We start from the raw sequence: 21739 nt of genomic DNA, 5'->3' as shown, positions 1-21739 counted from the left end.
TTTGTAGAATGCTGCAATACTCAACAGCAGAGAAACATCAAATAATACATTCATTTTCACTATCCTGCATGCTATCTTAAGACCTTATAAAATAACAACAAAAAATCTGAACAACAAAAACATGGTCAAGAGCGGAAAATAGTTCCATTTAAATTAGGCATATATTTATATATTTATATATGTATATTTCTGTACAAATAATGAATATTTGGCATCATATTCATCCTCATTATTGATATGATATCTAACAACTCAAAATTGTTCAAGCTAAACATCTATACGGTATTTTTTCTTTCATGTCACATTCTGTAATTCATGAGGCCATTTAGAACTTCTACCCACAGCCACAACACATTTGACATTTCTCCACCAAAGGTAAACAAGTAGTGAGAGCCCTCTCCCCTCACAAAGCACTGGATGTGAGGGAACAGAGCACAGATACAGGGTCTCTTCCCTGGGAGGGCTGCATTGGCTTCTGAAGGCAAACAGCGCATGACAGTGAATGTGCACGATGCAAGCGCACACATACCCTGAATTTCACGTAGACCTAGAACTGGGAAACAAGAACAGGTAAACTGGAACTAGGAAACACTATTGAATGTACTCTACTAAATACTGTCATTGATTTTGTTATGTATGTACAGTAGAGTAAGCAGGTTGGTGGTCAATGAGGAAGGCCATACAGAATATGTGTTTGGCAGGATTCAGGGTTTGTGTGAATCCTACAGTGCACTGTGAATAGACTAGATGAAGCTTATTGCTAGAGGGGCGCAGTGTGCTCTCAGTTCATGACCCTTACAATACGAAGCAGCTCAGAATGTTACTCACTTACTACTGGGATGCTGTTTCGTCTTTTTGTATGCACTACTTGTAACTCTCCTGGACCCGAAAGTTGAAATGGACACCTGGTCCAGTGATGGTGCAATGTTAGCTCCATCACTGATGGAGAGAAAAGGAAAAAGAGAAGGAAAGTAGAGAGTGACAGTGCAAAAGAGGATAGCTAAAGTTCTAATTAAAAACTCTAGCAAAGTGTAGAACCTTTCAAATGGAACTATGTAGATGTGGTCAAGGTTCCTCAAGGACCTTGTTTGATTAGAGGAAAAAAAGGGTGCAACAAAGCAATATCTGTAAATTTTGATATAATCCAGGAGTGAGGTCATTTTCATTTCAGCACCTACACTGACCTCTCTGAAGAGGATTTCAGGACACCTAAAAGCAATCTTAGAATACAAGATAGCATATTTAGGAATTGTTTCGGAAATGTAGCCCCGTTTAAAAATACTTTCCCTTTTAAAGGGCAAAGGAGTAACATTACATCTAAAATACATTATACTTTGCAATTTGTTATTCTAAATGCGACAATTAAGTTGTGGAAAACAGAATTGTGTTGAAATCTTCAAATCAACATGGAAACAGTTCCTCTATTGGTTCCTGGCCGCCCTGTCCGGTATGTGTGAATGCCTAAAGTAGGGGTAATGTTAAACAGTCTGGCAACTTCTGAAAATACCCACAAAAATACCAAAATTACACTCAAAATCAGGTATGAACAATTAGACCCCTTTTCCCTCCCATAAAATGTACTGTAGGTGACAACAAATGCATTCACAACTGGTTGGCTAAATGAAAAGATAGCTTCAGTACTCAGACCTGCCTAAAATACATGGTTATGTGCAGCCCATAAGAGGTGCTGCTGCATAGGACATAGGCATGACAAAGTGCTCTGGTTGGACTTGGGTACAAATATCCCCTATCCTCCTATACACTGAACCATGAGGTAAATAGCTGTTTGTTCACCTGCCTGTTGTATGAAACACTATTGCACTTTTGAGCAGGTCAAGTTTTGTCAGTCTCTAGTTTCTATCAATGATATTCTCAGAGTAATGTGATGAGATTATGTGGCAAAGAAGAATCGGGTGATATAGAACAATGACATTGAATGTCTGGTGAGGTGTTTTTCCTCATAGGCCACATACACACCCACATTCACCCACATGCACGCACACATGCACGCACACCCACGCGCATGTGCACATGCGCACGTACATGTACGCACACACATTTGCACACACCTAGTTTCCGTTATGACCTAGTGACTGAACTTTAGTTTGGAATAGTAATCAATCTTCCTTCTACATCATCAAGGGGTCATCTCAAAACCTTTCAATTCATAATTACTTTAATTATTATTATTATTAAAAATAACTTGTTCTCCATAACATATTAAATTTACGATTCAGTCCTACCAAGTGTTTCATTTGTGCTGTGGTTATACAATGGAATTCACCCAAAATAATCAAATCAAGATTATACAATGCTTTAAACAAGTCAAGCACCTCATCACTACCAGCCCTTTGTAATGGTGTCATCAATCAAATCAGATAGCCTGTGGGAACCAAGCACTCCAAGATACACTGCACGCTGTCCTAACTTATCAACTTCACATATTTATTCCCAAGTCCCACTGTGTATGAGTCAGATTTTAAGGCACCTAAGGATTCTTTCATCAATTACGTTGTTGCCAAACGTTTGGCCCCTCTCCCCACAAAAAAAGCACACATGACACAAATCTATGAAACATAGAACATTTCTGGGGTTTATCGCTCTCACGTTGTCACGTTCAAATTTAACAATCAGTAAAGATGCAGAACAAGCAAACCGTTTATATGAGGGTTGTAATATGACAAAGCCCTGTAAACTACTCATAATAAAAAAAAAAATGCTTACCCCTAATTTCATTTTATATAAACTTTTATATTTTGTACCATCTGTGTGTGAAGTAACTATACTGCACATTACTTCACAAGCAGCAGTCGTGGACCCTGTGGTTTGGAATGTACCCCTCTGATGGTGAAAGTGCCCAGAAATAATACACCAGGTCCAAAAGACATTCCCACAGTGCGTCCTGGGAGCAGAAACAGTAGAGATGACATAATTTGTCTTTGAGACTTTGCAGTTCCTAGGTCGTATCCAGCTAGTTTCCATTTACTCTATTTTCCAGTGTCTCTCACTGCCATGTGTGCATGATGTTTATTACTAAAACCAAACATGTAACAAAATACTATTAGACTCGTAGACAGCACCTAGACATCTTATTCAATATATTTTTTTTTTGCATTGTTAGGGACTCTACATTCATGAGTGTTTTTGCTTTGAGGTGTGTTTAAGGCCGTCTGGTAAAGTAAGGGTTTCATAGCGAACACAGATTCACCACACAAAATGTATGCACCCAAACTACCAAAGCAGGAAGTGATTTCTAAAAAGACCACCTCTATCATTTCTGTAAATTGTCTGACAATTTAAAACACTAGTTAATGTTCTTCCTCAGACAGCATCTCCTTTAGTCAACAAAGACACCGCATGATACTTTGTCAGCTCAACAACCTTCCTATGACTTGAACAGACCACTATTCCTCAACAGATAACAAGTGTAGTACTACAAATCATGGGCAACAATGTTCTATAATGAATCACCTACTTGATGTCAAATGGAGTTTTGCCCAAATCATCTGTGGATGTGTATATGGACATGAAATGAAATTGAACACAGCTATCAGTTTCTTAGACTAGTTGGTATGGTGTTAATGGGTAGGTACAGTACTGGATATTGAGCCAATCAGCTCTTTGCCTGTATGAGGGCCAAGTTTTGTCTTCAGTTTAAAGTTGGTGGAATGTCAAAGTGACGTCATAGCAACGCCAGTAAAACATCAATACAACCTTACTCTGTGGGGGTCCAGTAGTCCAGCTTAGAGACAGGTAGAAACACATTACTGTCAGATATTAAAATAACATTTCCTATACTTCACTCTTTCTATAACATTTAGGAAAAAAAGGAAAACATTTAGCTTTTGCTTTTTTTTTTTTGCTTTTTTTTTCCGTTGTTGCTCAAGTTACAACCCAGCACAAGTTCTGAAGAGATAAAATGGACACCATGTTAGTAAATCTCTATTTAAAAAGTCCTGGAGTGTGTGTGCACATAGGACTGGGTAAAGGACAATAGTTTTAGAGTAAAAAGCAGCACCATTTACTAGTAACTGAATAGTGTTAAAGTGTCTTTTGCACCTGTCTGTCCTAGACTGCTTTAGTAGTTCCAAAACAGACGTAAAATACTTTACTATTATGTGCCAGATATGCATGTGGTCCCTACATATTGTTTTATTTTCTATGTACATGTAGTAGGATTTAACCTCTACAACCAACACAATTGTAGCTAAACTAAGAGTTGGATTTTGGTCTCTGGGTGTAAAATATATGTTTTTTCAATGTTGTCTTTACAATCACATACTGTAATGTAGAATATAACAGAATGTGACACAGATGGGCTGGCTGCATATGGAATAATCTAGGTGAATGTTAGTCATGTTTATAAATTCTTCATATCTGTCCTTGCAATTCAACTGCAACAATATCAAGTGAGCGTCATATACTACATTTCCCTTGGAAATACAAACATGGATGTTATTTAAGGTTCAAAACTGCATTCTATCACAAGTCATTCAGACTCAATAATCACTTCCTCTTTGTGTGACCTTTTTGCGATGGACTGCAATGGTAAATCAAACAGTACAATTTGAAAACATGTTACCATAACATGCTGAACAACTGCATGTCAGTCTTTTTGTTCAGATCTCATTTCACAGCAACCTTAGTCTATGGCTGCCGCTAGCCCAGTAAGAATTGGTGAGTGTGAGTGCGTCCAAGGGCTAACGATGGACTCCACCAGGAGACTGCTGTGTAACAACATCACACGTGATGACTCCACCACCCCCCAACAGCAACACATATTCGAATAGCAGTTGTCACTCTCCCTCCCTCGCTTCCTCCGCCCCCCCCTCCCCCGTGTCCCCCCTTTAACTGTCAAACTCTAAGTGCCGTCTGTCTATCGCCACAGTGAGTCATCACCTCAGTGCTAACACTGTGATGGCCTCTACACAAGGTGCTTCAGCCCAAGACCACTGTTGCTGGTGAGATTCTTTAGAAAAAGTTGCACTTTGTGATTCCCTTTGAACATGGTGGGGAAACAGAATAACACAGATTAACCCTTACTAACCCAGAGGCTTACCAATGATGATGAAAACAAAGCTCTTCAGGGTGATTGTAGCAAAAACCAAACCACAAAAACAACTGTAATATATACCTAAATCAATTTTGAAGGGAATATTCTAGTTCTGTTAAAGGGGAAAGGAGTGGCAGCTCGTTGGCATGGTGACAGACATTCCCTCTGCGTCATTGGGAGGGTCCAACCATAGAACGGCGAGGAATGGACAGAACTGCAGGCAGGGAGTGACAGAGAGAGAACTGAAAGATGCTGGCACAGATGGGTGGAGGCAGATGGGTGGAGGGAGATGGGTGAGGCCACTGGCTGAGGGCCGGTGTTGAGGGAGGGTCACTTTGGGGAGCACATTTGAGGGGAAAACGCGATGTGGGGGGGGGGGGATTTCCTCGGACCTCAAAGGCGGGTCTGGGCCTCGGGGATATAGATCTCGATGCTGTCCGCCCTCTCTGTGGCTGAGTTCTGTCTGAAGGAAGCGGCACGCTTGGCCGCCATCAGACGTCGGCGGGCCTCCTGCCGCTGGCGGTCGTGGAGGTCCAGGGAGCGCTCCCGCATCACGCCGCCACGCCCCTTAGGGGGCCTCTTTGGCAGGGGCGGCGGCCACTTCTTCTCCTGCGAGAGAGGGAGGAGGGAGGAGCCAGGATTAACTGGGGTAACTGGTGTTCTTCACGCCACAGCAACATGTTGGTCACTTGAGTATCATGAAACACTCTTTTTTTTATCCTCTTTGCATTTGCAGACAGACACAGACAGTTTGAGTGAGAGGGAGAAGAGAAGGATGAGTGCAGGGGATACCAGTAGGGGCACCAGGTTCATATCTCACTGCCACCCACCTTCTTGTCCGGACTCTCCACCGGTCGCCACTCATTGCTCTTGATCTGCTGCAGCTCGTCAAATTTGGCAGTGACGTCGTCAATGGACAGCTGCAACAAGTCCCAGAATCCAGCCAGATCCTGAGATGTGGGTCTGGGCATGGCGCTGGGGTCCTAGAAAGGGGGGTGGAGGGTGGGGGGAGGCAGAGAACAACAGGTGCGTTGGTGTCTATCTAATTCTCCTGAAGCTTAGATAGTAGCAGGCGGGTCTTTTATCATTACAATATAATATGGTTAGATTGATGTAAGAAGCCTTAAATTAATAGTCTTGTTTTAGCCTCAACTGCCATTACAATCCCACACCCACCATTGCAACAGTTGTATTATACAGAATAACCACTAGATGTCGTTCTTTACCAGTTCAAGGCACAAATGTCTCACTTTGCACCATGCAGACTGATCTATAGGAGGACAGTACAGTTACTGCCGTTCCTTCTCTCTCCACTAGGTGTCTGAGTGTTGCTCGATCACTTAGACACGTTTGAGAGCTCAGAGCAATCTAAGCCCTGTCACAGTAAGTGTGGGACTTCATCCATCATTCCATTATCTCCGAGGAGAAGGAAGAGAGAGCCCACGGCCCACAGAAAAGAGAGCAAAATAGCAGCTTCAAGGTATCATACTCAACAGACAGGTGGCACACACTATGGAGAGAGAGAAGGCTCAACAAGCACGCTCCTTTAACTCTATGCCTTTCGCCGAAAAAGGAAATTGCTGTGTAAGCATGTGAATGACACTGTGTGAAGAGACGCTTTCACACTCGCTCTCCGCTCTCTCTCTCTCTCTCGCTTTATTTCTCTACAGTATCTCTCTTCCCTACCCTGTTTGTCTATCTCTCTCTTTCACACACACACACCGATCAAAAAGTATCTGTTCCTCTTAAAGAAGGGTGTAAAGACTTTAGGATCTCACCCATATGTCATGAATAACCCCTCTTACCCCATACAGCTTCCTCTACAGGGTAACTAGTGTTAGATCTTCTGAAAACATGAAAATGTCCCAGCTGCCCGTGAAGTGAATTATGGAAGGCAGTCAGATGCCCACGTCCTATTGCAGTTGTTGTCTGGCCGCATTAAAGGACAGTGAGAGCACAGGAGCTCTGCTTCTTATTGTAATTCCCATCCTGCTCAGTGATGGGGTCAATCCAGGCACAAGGCTTGGATCCAGATCGATTCTGACTGACTGTTTGTGAAACACGTTACAGCTGCATTAGGTCCACTAGTTTGTTTCTGCAGATTTGGAAACTTCTTAAATGGTTCAAACCAGGGAGACTTGTTTTTTGGGAGTTAGGAGGTTCTGGATTTTAGTTTAACAAAGTTACAGTTACAGTTAGCAGTTTAATGCTCATTTAGCAGATGCGCTTATCCAGAGCAACTTATAGTATGTACAGGGACATTCCCCCGAGGCAAGTAGGGTGAAGTGCCTTGCCCAAGGACACAATGTCATTTAGCACGGCCAGGAATCGAACCGGCAAACTTCTGATTAATAGCCCGATTCCCTAAGCGCTCAGCCATCTGAGTCCCTGAAAGTTACATAGCATGTCCAGTATTTTTTCACAAAAACAAACACACACACACACACACAAATGCACAGCTTACTAAGGTTTGTGCTGGACACTTACCATATTTTGCTGACACAGCCAGTAGAACTGCTGGAATTTTTGAGACATAAGAAGTTGTGCACTGCCCACTGCACTTCTGATTGTACCTAGGACTGGATGATATAAACACACACAGACATATACAGATGCACAAACACATCACCCCTGACTCAAATATTGGCACACTCAAATGAATCACTGATCTAATAAATCATGAATGATTTGAATGTTGCATAAAGCTTGTCCAGCATCAAGAGCTTGGACTGATGAGACTAACATGGAACAAACAATCATTATCAGCGACCAAAACAAACATGCTTGTTAGTTATATTGGGGTATTACATCCACATACGCAAATTAGGGTTTACAAATCTAATTGTTAACACTCATTTAAAAGGTAACAATTCTTGGAAAATGGATCAGTCAATGGATTAGGAAGTGACATTCACCCTAAGAGCAGCCCCTACTTAGTACACTAGTACATGTCTTTACCCGGCTGTGGACACTCACTCTCCTCCGACAGGTCGTGCTCCTCTGCCTCCCTCTCCATATCTTTGCACCATCCCTCCAATCTCTTGGTCTCGTTGTGGAGCAGCTGCATGAACCAACTCCCGTCCCTGCGAAGGGGGGACACTCTGCCTGCCTCTGCCCCCTCCAGACTGGGCTCCCCCAGCCACGACTCGGGTTGGGGGCTGGGGGGCCCGCTGGAGGGCCGGTAGTCCTCCCGGTAGCTGAACAGGCCCTGGGTGCGCACGGTGCGGACGGCCCCATACTGGGTGGGCGTGCTGGGCTCCGAGTGGCGCTGGAAGCCCCCACCAAACTGCAGGCCCTTGTCCTCCATGGTGGGGAAGCCCTCCAGCTCCATGTCTGCCTGCACGGCCGTGGTCACGCTGTTGGAGCGCTTGAACCTACCGTGTCTGAGAGACACAAATGAAAGCACATATCGACGTAGAAACACACGCACACACACACACACACGCACACACACAGAAACACAAAGAGATGGACACACACGCAGAAACACACACAAATGGACACCACAGGGACACAACCACACAGAAAAATGAGAAGACATACACATTTGAAATGCAACACACATACATAGACCATCTACAAAACCCAACATTTGGCAGTAAAGACAACAGTTGCTGTTTCACAACCTGGTAAGCAGTAGGTGAGTGGTGTGGTGTGGTGTGTGAGGTCTGGTGTGTGTGTGGGCCACCTACCGCTTCTCATCCTCCACCTGTATCCCTACAGAATGGTACTGAGGAAGACCTTTACTCTCTGACTCAGAGTCTGTTGCAGTTTCCACCTAATGAGCATTAGAGAAAGAGAGAGAGAGTGAAAGAGAGAGACAGTGAAAGAGAGAGAGAGTGAAAGAGAGAGAGAGTGAAAGAGAGAGAGAGAAAAAGGGAAGCGTGTACATTATTGGATGGAGATGGAGTAAAGGCCTTCAGGCGTTTGTCATGAGAGTTGTTGATCCCCAGTAAAGGGCTACCCCTCCCTGGGAGGGATGTGTTATGGGGCGCCCCCTCCCTGGGAGGGATGTGTTATGGGGCGCCCCCTCCCTGGGAGGGATGTGTTATGGGGCGCCCCCTCCCTGGGAGGGATGTGTTATGGGGCGCCCCCTCCCTGGGAGGGATGTGTTATGGGGCGCCCCCTCCCTGGGAGGGATGTGTTATGGGGCGCCCCTCCCTGGGAGGGATGTGTTATGGGGCGCCCCCTCCCTGGGAGGGATGTGTTATGGGGCGCCCCCTCCCTGGGAGGGATGTGTTATGGGGCGCCCCCTCCCTGGGAGGGATGTGTTATGGGGCGCCCCCTCCCTGGGAGGGATGTGTTATGGGGCGCCCCTCCCTGGGAGGGATGTGTTATGGGGCGCCCCCTCCCTGGGAGGGATGTGTTATGGGGCGCCCCCTCCCTGGGAGGGATGTGTTATGGGGCGCCCCCTCCCTGGGAGGGATGTGTTATGGGGCGCCCCCTCCCTGGGAGGGATGTGTTATGGGGCGCCCCCTCCCTGGGAGGGATGTGTTATGGGGCGCCCCCTCCCTGGGAGGGATGTGTTATGGGGCGCCCCCTCCCCGTTTCTCTATGCTTGGTTTACTTTATCAACAGTACAACACCACCCCTAGGGCATGGTTTGAATTTGTGCTGCTCTGGGGATTTTCATTTCATGGTTGTAATGGGATAGTAGTTACAATGTTTGGACTCATTTGAATAATTAAGTGGTACTATGTCCTAGGCGACTAACATTTAGGAGCGGTCATACCAGGTGATGAGTGTTTGGTCATGTTGTTGATGATGATGGTATGGTTGAAGATGAGGATGATGATGCACTTCTTTCTAGTCATCCTTTATACTGTGCATTGAAAAGGAAAGAAAAGTAACCTAAAAATGCATAGTATATATATATATATTTCCCGTATATAACAACGCAACGGGAAGTACAATACAACATTTGAACCAACGGAATCCAAACAATTTATTATTATTATGACGTAATGACATTTTCCTCATTAGGTTGATTTGTTACCTGTGTAAAAGAGATAACACAATCACACGGAAATACATCTATAAATAAACACGGGGGAAATATTTTCATCGAAGGCTATTTCTCACTATTAGTCATGAGTAGGTGAGGTGGCCTGACTGTGAGTTCTATTAAACTGCCAGCCTGTTTCTGGCTCCCTGGGTAGCCTGATGGCTGGAGCGCCGTACAGTCATCAATCCTGATTGGTTAAAGCTACTGCAGGTCAATCCTGATTGGTTAGGGCCACTACAGGTCAGCTTGAGATGGTTTCTTCACAGCAGACTTTGTTTAATGAATGTGAGTGTGTGTGTGAAAGCGGATGTGTGCATGTGTGAGGGTGATGTCTGAATACTTACTTCCGTGAGTGAGTGTTTGTGTATGTGTCTGTGTGTGTGACCGTATCTGGGCATGTATGCTTGCCTCTGTAGTTTGGTGTAGCCAGGGGCGTTTCTACACGGGGGCCTACAGGGGCCAGTGCCCCTATAAAAATGTCCCTGCCCCCCCCTGTGGCCCCCCTGAGCCGACAAAAAAAATTTGTATATACCTTTTTTTTTTTTACATGTTTTTCTTCTTCTAGTAGTCATTATGAAATAAGGAAGGGACATTGCAGCCTTTTTTGCCCCAGTAAATAAAAAATTTGAGAAATACATCAACGTTTTTTTATGTGCCCCTCTGATTAAACACTGACCCCCCTTGGCCCCCCCAGTAAAATTAGTCTAGAACCGCCACTAGGTGTAGCCACATGTTCGTATGTGTCAGTCTGTCTCTGCCCGTCGGCTGTGTGTTACCTGTATGCCAATGGAGGAGCGGGGCGTCTTGAGGTATTCCTCCGCCTTGGAAACCAGTACCGCCTTGTCACACGTCTGCACGGAGATGTGGCTGCCCGTAGAGGCGTGGCGCTTGCTCGCCGCCACCGTCTCCATGGCGAGCGTGACAGCCTTGGTGCTGTCAAGGCTGTCAGTGGAGTTGTAGGCGCTCCGGGCCAGCCCGTCCCCAGCCCACAGGACGCCGCCCCGCGGGTGCCTCCCCTCGTGGTAGGCATCCTGGGTGGACTCTGTGCTGCTCTGCGCCGTCACCGAGATGACGGGCTTGGTGGTGGCCCTGGGCGGCACGGGTGGGGGGGTCTTGGTGTAGCCGGGGGCGTATGTCACCTCTGGGATGGGGGTGGGGGCAGAAAAGAACAGCAGAGCTTTGAGACTCCGAATGTGGAACCCGGAGGAAAGGGCGCATGCTCCACACGTCACACTCCTCCGTTCTGCTTTTCATCGCTCAGTGACGAGAGACAACGTAAAAAGACGCAGAAAGGAGAAAGGACCAATCAGGACACAGCCACGGACCCTCAGGGAATCTCGTTGAGCTGGACTTTTGCCTGACACCCACGGCAGCTTCCTGGCTAACAAGCCCCTCTGTTTACACCTGCGTCTGAGCAGCGGGCTACAACAGACTTCTTTCAAGTGCAAATGAAAATCTAATGCTAATCCATCCAGATGGGCAGGCCTCTGAACTGCCTGGGCTTAGGAGAGAAGCCAGAGGGAGGGCGGGCAGGAACAGCCTTGGTAGAACACTGGGTCACATTTGATTTAAACACTATTTCAATTCTCACCTGTTGATCGTATGTTCACCCTCGAACGATCAATTATCTTGTCACAGATTGCCAAGTGCATCTCTTCTAATATTGAACTACTGAACATTTATCTTCTTCTTGAGTTCTCACCAAAGGATAAAAGATAATTCCAGTTACAGTGCATTGCATAAGGCAGACACAATTGACATGGACAGAAACCTGTTTATGGTGCTGTAGTCACAGAGTCAAGAACAAGCTAGGTGGTCCCCACCAAGTAACACTAGAGAGGACAGGAAAGGGCCCCAAGCTTCAGGTGTAGGGGAGGGGGACTGGTGCACCCAACATCATTTCAGAACACAGTTATGAAACTGATGAGATGACTCACTGAGCACAAAAGACAGTGATTCACCAGCAGTTACAAAAATAGACATGATACCAAAAATGTTGTGTAAGTGAGCATCACCACCGTCATGATGCATAAGCATTCACTCATTCATTTGATTCCTTCACTCCCTCCGCCTTTCAGCCCACACACTGCTTACCTGTTCATCCATTATTCCAAAACATTGAATATATTTGGGAATAATCATACTCGTTCAGAGTTGCCACACACAGGTTGCCACACACGTACACACAAACACTGTAATCCACTGGTAAACTCTGTCCAACCCTCTTCAATAAACTAGAAATTGTTTGATGAAAGAAGGAATCAGCCAACTTGAGAGATTGAACCCAAACATCATTCTCTCTTTAAATCCGCTCAACAAAAAATTACAAAGCAAATGAGCTATTTATTGTCAAGAAACTCCATCTGAAACGAATGCAACTCCACATATTGCCTGTGTGGATCTGACTTAATTCCAAACTTTAAAAGGCTGCAGTCTTTTAGCCAGACACAGTGGGTGGATACCAAATTGAATATGACATGGTGACTCAGGCAGCATGCTTCATGTCTTATTTTCATTGGTACATTTCAATGCTGCACTTCTTGTATCTCAACGTGAAGGCTTTCTGATCAGCACACAGTGTGTGTACTCTACATATTTCCTACCTGTTCAACAGTTTGTGTTTGGGAATATATACCGCATGTATAAATATTTCTGTGTGTGTGAATGTGTAAATATGTGTGCCTGCATGAGCACTTGCTTGTGTGTGTGTGTGTGTGTGCATCGCCTTCTGAATTCAGTAAATGTGCATGGACTCAGGTGAGGTCACCTGAGGTCAGGGAGGCTATGCTGCAGGGTCTATAGTGAGGAGCAGTGTCTCTGTGTGGCCTCCACACACACACACACACACACACTTCTTTAACACTGTTCTACCACCTTTAATTCTTCATTTTCTATCTTAATGTTTTCCTGAGTTATTTTTTGTTTCATTATTGTTGGTTGCATTTTGTTTTGTACTAAGGCCACCATCGAAATGCATGAATAAATAAAAGGAAAAAAATACACAAGCCTTTAAAACAGTGATTTTGCAATGTGGAGAGCCTGAAACACAACAGATAGTGAGAAGCTTAAGGACCTTAATCCACCGATAATACTCAACGACAATATCTAGCTGTTTAATGGCTTGACTAGAAAGCCAGTTTTAAATGTGTGTGGGTATGTGTGTGCGTCTGGGCGGTTACATTTGAGACCGATTTTTTACCTGGAGGGGGCTGGGCCCGGTCGACACTGCAGGACGTAGGGAGACGAAACTGGATCCCTGGAAAGAGCAGGCGACACCCGTTAGCATGGGGAGGTGGAGGGAGAGGAGAGCCTGGTGCACACATACAGCACTGCCACCTCACTGTACCTACCATGCCGCACGCCAACACTTGCAGGGGATCACATTCCAGAGAGAGTCACAGACATACATTTCAGAGGACATACAGGCCAGGTGCATTTCTCTCTCGCGCACGCGCTGAACATGACACTTCAATCATGTCAGTCAATCATGGACAGAAGACAGCGACGTCAACAGATAAATGCGAGATCTTTAAGGCGAGGGGATGGTCCCCAGGGTTTACCCTGGGCAGTGTCGCCCATCAGAAACATAAGGCTGAACAGGATCATCATTGTGACTGTTCAGAGAGCAGCTCGATGGTAAACAGGTACATTGAGAGTCAAACAGTGACGTTGGTAGGGGATGAGGACATAGAGAGAGCCATGCCATGTCATCCAGGCCTTTTCAGCTCTGTCCTGACTAGAAACAACATACATACACACATAATGAAAGAAATCATATCAGAAATCATATCGTGGCCAAAAACAACTTAATTAGTAAATTAAGCAAAAGTTTTGGCACCGCATTAAAAATTGTAATATGAAGCTAGGTTCAGATTTGTTTGCGTTTATGTTCAAAATTGGCTAAGTGGCTATGTGAATTTTAGAATAGAATAATTTAGAAAAACACAACCCTTATAAGTGAGGCAGGTAACAAATGAACTAATATCAAATTAAGAAAATAAATGTAATTACTAAATGAAATAAGCTCTAATAAAATTAATAAGTAAAGTTATAATTTTTTAAGAAATGACTATACGTGTAGAAGAGTTGGCAAATAAGGTGAGGAAAAACTAGAGAAAGAGGACAGACAAGACAACATTCAAACATTGAATTAACCAACCAATAAACTAGCCTGCCTAGATAAACGTGAGAGTGGACCGAGACGATCTGTCAAGAAGCTGCAGTTGTTTTTCAGTATGTAGATCTGAAGAGGGGCACGGGGTTCAGAAGGCAGTGAGACAGACTAAATTAGACAGATTGTAGTGAGAGGACAAAGACAGAGTACCTCATTTACAGCACAGAGAGACAGGGACATCAGAGCCTCTCATTTGCCTCCTCTGTCTACTCATCTGTCTCCTATTTCTGTGGGCATTTGGCTTTTTCATTGACAGATACAATTGGTACAACATGGAAATACGAAAGCTAGTCCACTCTTAGGCCAGAACGTACTGGGTTCCCTTATCTTAAGTTTTCAATTTGAACATCATAACTGTATGGGCATAGAAGACACATTATACTTCTAACCAAAGTTCATAAAATGTGTTTTGATTTACTTTCAAGTCGATGAAATAGTTATATTTTCCTGGATATACTACTTCATCAAATAAGGCCAAACTTTACAGTTATGAAGATCCATTGCTTTTTCCATACAAATGTAAACTTCTTAGTTATAAAAACAAAAAGTACGAATGAGAATGAGAGTGTGTCATCTAAATAGACTTAAACACACTTTTTGTGTGATTGTTTTTTTTATAAAGTAGAATTTATGGCACAATGAACTTCAGGTAAAGTGTCACCTTATATCATTTGTTTTTCAGTTGGTCATTGTTCTGTCACTCGCTTTCTCTGCATCACGTCACTGCTCATCTCATTTGATTGGTCTCCCTGTGTTCAAGAGAACACCACTGTCACTGCCCTGACACTCCTCTCCACTGGACTCCCTCCATCTCTGGGGCCCCCGTCACAGCTGTGCACTTTGATTGGCCCTAAGGCTGGAGAGCCTGCTAGCTCTCAGGTTAGGATGGTGTGGTTTGATGAAATGGTATGAGTGACTGGCCCAATGGGCCAGAGGGCGGTAGATAGCATGAGCGGTGTCCTGTGGATTTGCTACCTGATCATATTTAAAATGACCAGTTGTAAATAGATGGGGCACCATATAAGTTATTAAAGTTAATCAATTAAAAGCCTTCAATATTGATCTGGATAAACATCTAGTCTAGATAAATATATCCATCTATATCTATCTAACTATATCTATTAATCTATATAAACTGTAAACACATTTTAGCTAACTTAAGCAATGGTTTACCTTGCAAGTTTTTTTGCCCCCCAGTGTTCCAAATAAGTAGCCTAAAGTCATAGAGCAAGGCCTATCATGCTAATGATCTACAATATAATAGGTGATTTAGTTATTGTGAGCTAGGGGATGAATGATTGAAAGAGTGGAATAATTCATGGATGGTTTGGCAAAGGACAAACAACAAGAGAGTGAAGTCTGTTATGTACCAGCAGATGCAACACATGCTGGTTTCAGTGTTGGTACAATAATCCTCTTTCAGGAAACACATACATATATACATACAGTGGTGATGCCCTCATGGATGCACAAGTGAATTAATCACAGGTATGTACAAAAAACCTTTACAAATCAATGGCTAGAGGTCTTTGAACTTCAGTATGTCCTCTAGTTCAGTGTTTCTCAAACCTTTTCAGACCAAGGACCACTTGGCCAATAAACAAAAACTCGCCTTGTTTTTTTTTCGTTCTGAGTTGCATGTTAGAAATGTCGCAATAATTTACTTGTGGCCGTCGCGGACCACTCCGGGGGCAGTGGCGGACCACCAGTGCTCCGCGGACCACACTTTGAGAACGACTGCTGTAGTTCATTATACCTGCCTGCATTCTACTGTACTGTATGCTTCATAAAAGCTAGAATCTTTGATTGATGCACTGTTAATGCTCTTCAAAAATGATCCACTTTGCTGTGCCACTACCACATACATTTGAACTAATTTTTCTTCAAGTCATTCTATCAATATTTAAAGTAAATATAAGTTTAAGTTTGACGGGTGACCAAACCACAAAAAGCTCTGGGTCGTACAGTGAACCTTTGTTTATCGGAGCTCCAGAGTGACTTTCTACTGTGGATCTGAGGACAGTATTGATTTGTCACTGGTTTGTAGGACAAAGTCGTTATGTTGCCTTGTTGCGGACCAGCCCTGGGTACATCTTAACACTATATTACTCCAAACTGATTCTTCTCAACTCAAAGAAACATTTGAGAAAAATAAACTAGTGATTAAAATAAGGTGATTCAATAATGATCATAATAACAATAAAAAACTATAATAGATAATATTGATAATAATAATAGTTAAATACTGAACAATAACATTGAAAAAATTACAAAGAAAACTAAACATTTGAAATACTATGAGACAAAGATGTCTAAGAAATTGTTTAAGTGTGCATGCACATCTCTATGTATGTTCTTTTGAACATGGGAAGAATGTGCAAAATACATGAAATGGTATTTCATTGTTGTCTTTAAATAAATGGCACATAGAAAGTGTTGAGTTGCCAATAATGTTGCCAATGTGACACATGGGGAGTTATTGCAGCACTGGCAAAGTACAGTAGCACTATGTAACATTTAGAAATGTGATCTGTACCACTACGGACAGCTTATTGATTATGATGACGCTTACAAATATATTAACATGCTACTGTAAATTGTCGACAACTATATGAAGACATATATCTTTACAAAATCATTCCAATATTATAAGGAGGGACAAAATGGTATGAACAAATGTAGTAACAACATATAAAAAAAGGTATAAGAAAGGTCCCCTACCAGACCTACCGTACACTCTACGCCCCCCAGCTAAGCTACGGGCGCCTAAAAAATAAAAATAACAAAAAACAAAAAAAAAGGTTGATAGCTTAGTACAAACGGAAGCATACTGAAAGCATCAAACCTATAGTTACTGTGCCTGGGCCATGCTGATGTTTATCATGTGTTTACTCATGAAAAAGTACACCCTAATTAAATACATTGCATACATTTTAGTAAATTGTTTTTGTTTTCTGTCAAAGATTCTGGAGTTTTGGTTGCCGTTGTAAAGCTATGATCCCTCTTAAAATTGAGACAGTACACAATCATTCAAATCCATATAAGATCATAAAACTTATCTTGCTTCATTGTTTTTATATGATTTATGAAAAAATACATAAGGCAAAAATAAGTTCTAATAAACTGACATTTCGCAATTACTCATCACAATAAGCAAAAAATAAAATGATATATAGATATATAATCACATACTGCAAATACATGAAAAAAAGAAGAAAAAAAGGTTTGCAGGCCAAAATATACTAGAATTTCAGCTCAAGTTTGTAAACAAAGCATGACTTACAATAATCACAGTCTGATAGCTCTAAAACTTGTGATTTCCCTCCTCATTTACCTTGTGAATACTGGAATAAGTATGAGAGGACAATATTTCAGGAGGGGTACAAAATAATTTATATTCAAGAAGTTTTACATTACTGCAAAACCAACTGCAGAATCCAATCCCAAAACAAGATCTACAGGAATGGACACCAAAATGGCCGCACAGTAGTTGGGTCAGATCTCTGTAAGATGGTAAAATGTAAACAAAAAAATCTGCCCGTATGGTTTGTGAAAAAAAAAAAGAAAAAGTGCAGTGTCTTCGGCATGGTCCCATCTATTGTCATGACACAAAGGTTGCATCATACAGTAAAACGAGCCTCGAGTTTGATAGATCTTTCATTTATCTAGGCACATCTTTTCAAAGCCAATGAAATATTTGTAGCTGTTGTTGTTGTTACACTTAAAGTAGAATTTAAGGAATGTAATAGCTGTTTTCGGCAAAAAAGAAAGAAATTGATATCAAGCTGATAGATCTATGGGTGAGTTTCCTTACATGACTTCAATAAAGGTTTTGAAGTTATTCACATTTCAGTTGACAAACGTTTTTCGATTAGGAAAAATGTGTCAATTACCAAATGTTATTTTGATACATTTTGTTACAATTATGAATTTGTAGAATGCTGCTCCACGGTCATTTCAAATTCTATAATGTGAGTTATTTTATACGAACATGTGACACTTACATTCTTGTCACTTGGAGCAATAGAGTCATGTGACTAAGAAAAGGTTTGGAGGAGAGCATAATTAATAAATTAATGGATTAGTTTACTCTGAGCTTTCTGCCATCATACTAAGGAAGCTCAAACATAAATTGTTTCATTAAGTGTATGTGGTCATAACAACCCAAAAAGTGTAAATAAAAAGATATACTAATTTATCTGAACAAGATCATATAAAATTAAAATGTGTTTCAGCCTTGCATGAGGATCATGCAAAAGATTAGCTATTTTTAAAGTCTCTGGAAAATTCACTTTGTGATTCATTGCGTGCTTCCCAGTGTTGGTGACTTACATGGTGGAAAGAAACGGAACAACTGCAATTATTAACCAAACCTCAAACAAACAATAGAACAAAGGACTTGCATAGAATGAATTAATGTAGTTTTTGAGACATCGTGAGTTGACCTGTCTCTATCATCGATTCAGCACCTTTAAATGATTTCAAGCTCCCCTGGAAACGGGGAAGGTTGCAAGAGCAGATGCCACTGCATTCTCCCCTATCATTCCAAAACAAAAAGAGGGAATACTAACAAAATCATCCTTAAAACAAATTTATCAGCATTTTGTAGATTAAAATGCAAACTAGGCTGATTTGTTTAATGCACTGACAGTCTTCCACTTTTCTCTGACATGACAAGGAATTATCTGCCAACCTGTGGCTTGTTAACTAAGGAACACGTCCAGAGAACGTTCAAGATCTTTTTGTTTTGGCTCAGTAACAAAAATGAGATGTTGGCCAGTATAATTGTACCTCCTGTATTGCAAAGACAGAGAAAAAAAAATCCCAGTAATATAGAGCTCCTTCCTTTGCTGTACTTTTCCAAGACAACATAGATCATAGACAGAGTTGAACCTGTGCTGCCACACAGGAGAGTCAGTCAAAAAACCCATGACACTTTCCTCAGGTTGTGTGCTATGACATCACACATCAAGGCCAAAACCCAATACATTGAGTATTTGACCTGAGTCTTTGAAATGGAGATCCAGTTCCATTTGCAGAGGGACATCTAACTGGTCAGATCTTTTGTATCTTCTATTTATGTGGCTGCTATTTTGATGTAACCATTTTTGACCCCATCATTCTTCCAAAAGGCTATTCGTTACTCCACTGTTGTCTTTTGGTTGTGCAAGATGACTTGAGAGAGATCTTATAGTTAAACCCTCAACTCTGCAGACAACGAGTCTTCAAAAGCTTCACATTGAATCGGGGCTGTGATTGAATGAACACATTTATCCATGGTCGCATCCTGGAAAACTCCCTGGACCCCAGCCATAACTTTGGTACGCTATGTTGTTATGGTATGACAATGAAGGAGATGAGTGTTTGGGGGAAGGTGGGGGGGGGGGGGGGGGGTGACTAACAATGAATAACAACACTGCAAGCCTAATTTGGTAGATAATAGAGGACTCCACCTGGTAAGGTTTCCATGGAGCCTGGCTCACTAGTTAAGGAGATGTGTGTACATTCAGGGGACAGGTACTATAGTTTTAGGGTCATGGTTGGAGAGGTAGACAGGACAACCCCCCTTAGTGGCTCTGATTGTCTCTCAGACATAGACTAAACAGAACAACCTACAGCATTACATGGTGAACACAGAGGGGTTGGCTGAGTGGGAAAACAAAGGTTTTAGCTATTAAAACAACTATGTGCAGAGTTCCATTTAGAACTAAATTAAGTCCCCTAAGGTGAGAGCAAGAACACAGTAGGTGTTATGAATGATACAAATGTTTATATGCTATATTATTTTAAATCTATACAAAAATAGTACATTTATATACAAACAGAGTTCAAACATTTATGCTGAATTTGTGCTGGAATAAAAAAGAAAATGATACATTCATACTTAGACAATGGAAACTTAACCTGTTTACTCTCCTGTCTTGTGGTGGACACCAAGGGACGGTTGGTCATGGAATAATTTGCTATAGATAAATTTGGTTTTAGGCCTAATCTAGTGGGGAACCTGACCTGAGATTGTAATGGTGGATCAATGTTAAAGATAAACAACATAAACTTTGGGCACATCAAATTTAACATGTTTCCAATTCACTGAATTATTTTTTATTCAATTTGATTGTTTTGTGAGGTAATCTTTGTTGACCCAAGACTAAAATTACAGCTTTGGTATGTTTCCAACATCAAAAACGTTCCAAAAGCCTTTTTTTCTTACAACCAAAAACATTTACTAAAATAAACATAAATGTGTAAGAAATGACAGGCAATGGATAGGGAAGTATTAGATACACTATTTGATAGATTTTTAAGTAGGCTATTCATAAATAGGATTTCTATGTTTTTGATTTGGTCATTATAAAATTAGGATTTTAAAAAGGATTCACAGTATCTCATTAGTATATTTAGGTGCTTCAGGTAATGTTTCTACATGAGGAGAAACTGGAATGGGTATGAGTAACCTACATTCCCTATAGGCAGAGCAGAGAGAACAGTAGCTGGACTTCTAGTCACTTCATCCCACCCCATAATTAGTGTGGTGGAATGGATAATAGTGTTGAGGTTTTGTATCTAAATAAACTTTAGTTTTATTTGTTTAATTCATCAGCTAATTTGCAATATCTGTTTCTAAGTGTACGGTCTATTGCACAGTTCTTCCCCTCATCACTCTGTTCAGAAAGGTGTGACGCTCCGTCACTCAACAACAGCCTGAATTCCCCTCAGACCGGTGAACATCTGTGGTGAGGTTTCACTACTGAGTTTAAACAGAACAGGTGACTCGTGGCCGTGAGACTATTTTTCATCAGCTACAAAATGGAGAAGAATACAATAGACTCAATAGAGAGGGGGTACTCATTGGCACTTAGGGATTCATTTCAATCACATTTGCATCAATATATTTTACATTCCCCCGGAAAGTAGTGTAAATTAACCATCCGAAGCATTCATTTATAATGGCCTAATAATTCCACATTGTAACTACTAATTTAGTTCCTTATATGACAGTTGTAACATCTATGTGTCTGCATAGATGAGGGTCTGTCTACCGACAGCACTGCCCTGCCCCTCTCTGTTCAGGATTTTATACCCTGGTTTCCTTCCTTGGTTCTTTTGGATGGTTTCATTATGCTTCCCAGATGTAGAATGGGAATGATTAGAATGACATTGACAGGTATGACATGGGCCCACTGGTGTACTTCCTGCTCCAGAGCTCCAGACTGGAACTCCTGCGGCCATCTGAGCGCTTCTGGTGCCTCTGTTTCCTGTTGTTGTTGTCCCACGTGGAGTCCTCCAGCAGCCGGGGGCTGCGGGGGCTGGCCGGGCTGGTGGGGCTGCCCGAACCCTCTGGTGTGTCTACTGTGATCTCGATGCGGGGGGGGTCCATTAGGTCCATGATGCTGAAAGGGGCCGGTTCTGGCTGGCACATGACGGACTTGTCCTCTGTGTTCTGCCTGACGGGCCCACTGGCACCAGCCTGGATCCCCACAGACACCCGTCCCTCAGTTTGTGTGGT

General features: G+C 42.4%; 1 protein-coding gene across 1 annotated transcript in view; it reads right to left on the bottom strand.

Moving 5' to 3' along the window:
* Window positions 1–4866: 4866 nt before the first annotated feature.
* The window catches only part of LOC124469228 (disks large-associated protein 2-like), a 59941-nt gene continuing 43068 nt past the window's right edge, over window positions 4867–21739 (bottom strand). Inside the window, exons 8-14 of the mRNA XM_047022386.1 lie at window positions 13258–13314; window positions 10835–11199; window positions 8746–8831; window positions 8030–8436; window positions 7541–7632; window positions 5884–6036; window positions 4867–5662 (exon numbers count right to left, since the gene is read on the bottom strand). Of these exons, the coding sequence (XP_046878342.1) occupies window positions 5447–5662; window positions 5884–6036; window positions 7541–7632; window positions 8030–8436; window positions 8746–8831; window positions 10835–11199; window positions 13258–13314 (1376 nt within the window). The 3' untranslated portion in view covers window positions 4867–5446. The remainder of the gene's footprint in view (window positions 5663–5883; window positions 6037–7540; window positions 7633–8029; window positions 8437–8745; window positions 8832–10834; window positions 11200–13257; window positions 13315–21739) is intronic.

This window comes from Hypomesus transpacificus, chromosome 6 (genome assembly GCF_021917145.1).
Source record: "Hypomesus transpacificus isolate Combined female chromosome 6, fHypTra1, whole genome shotgun sequence".
NCBI lineage: Eukaryota > Metazoa > Chordata > Actinopteri > Osmeriformes > Osmeridae > Hypomesus > Hypomesus transpacificus.
This window is presented reverse-complemented; position numbering and strand designations above follow the sequence as displayed.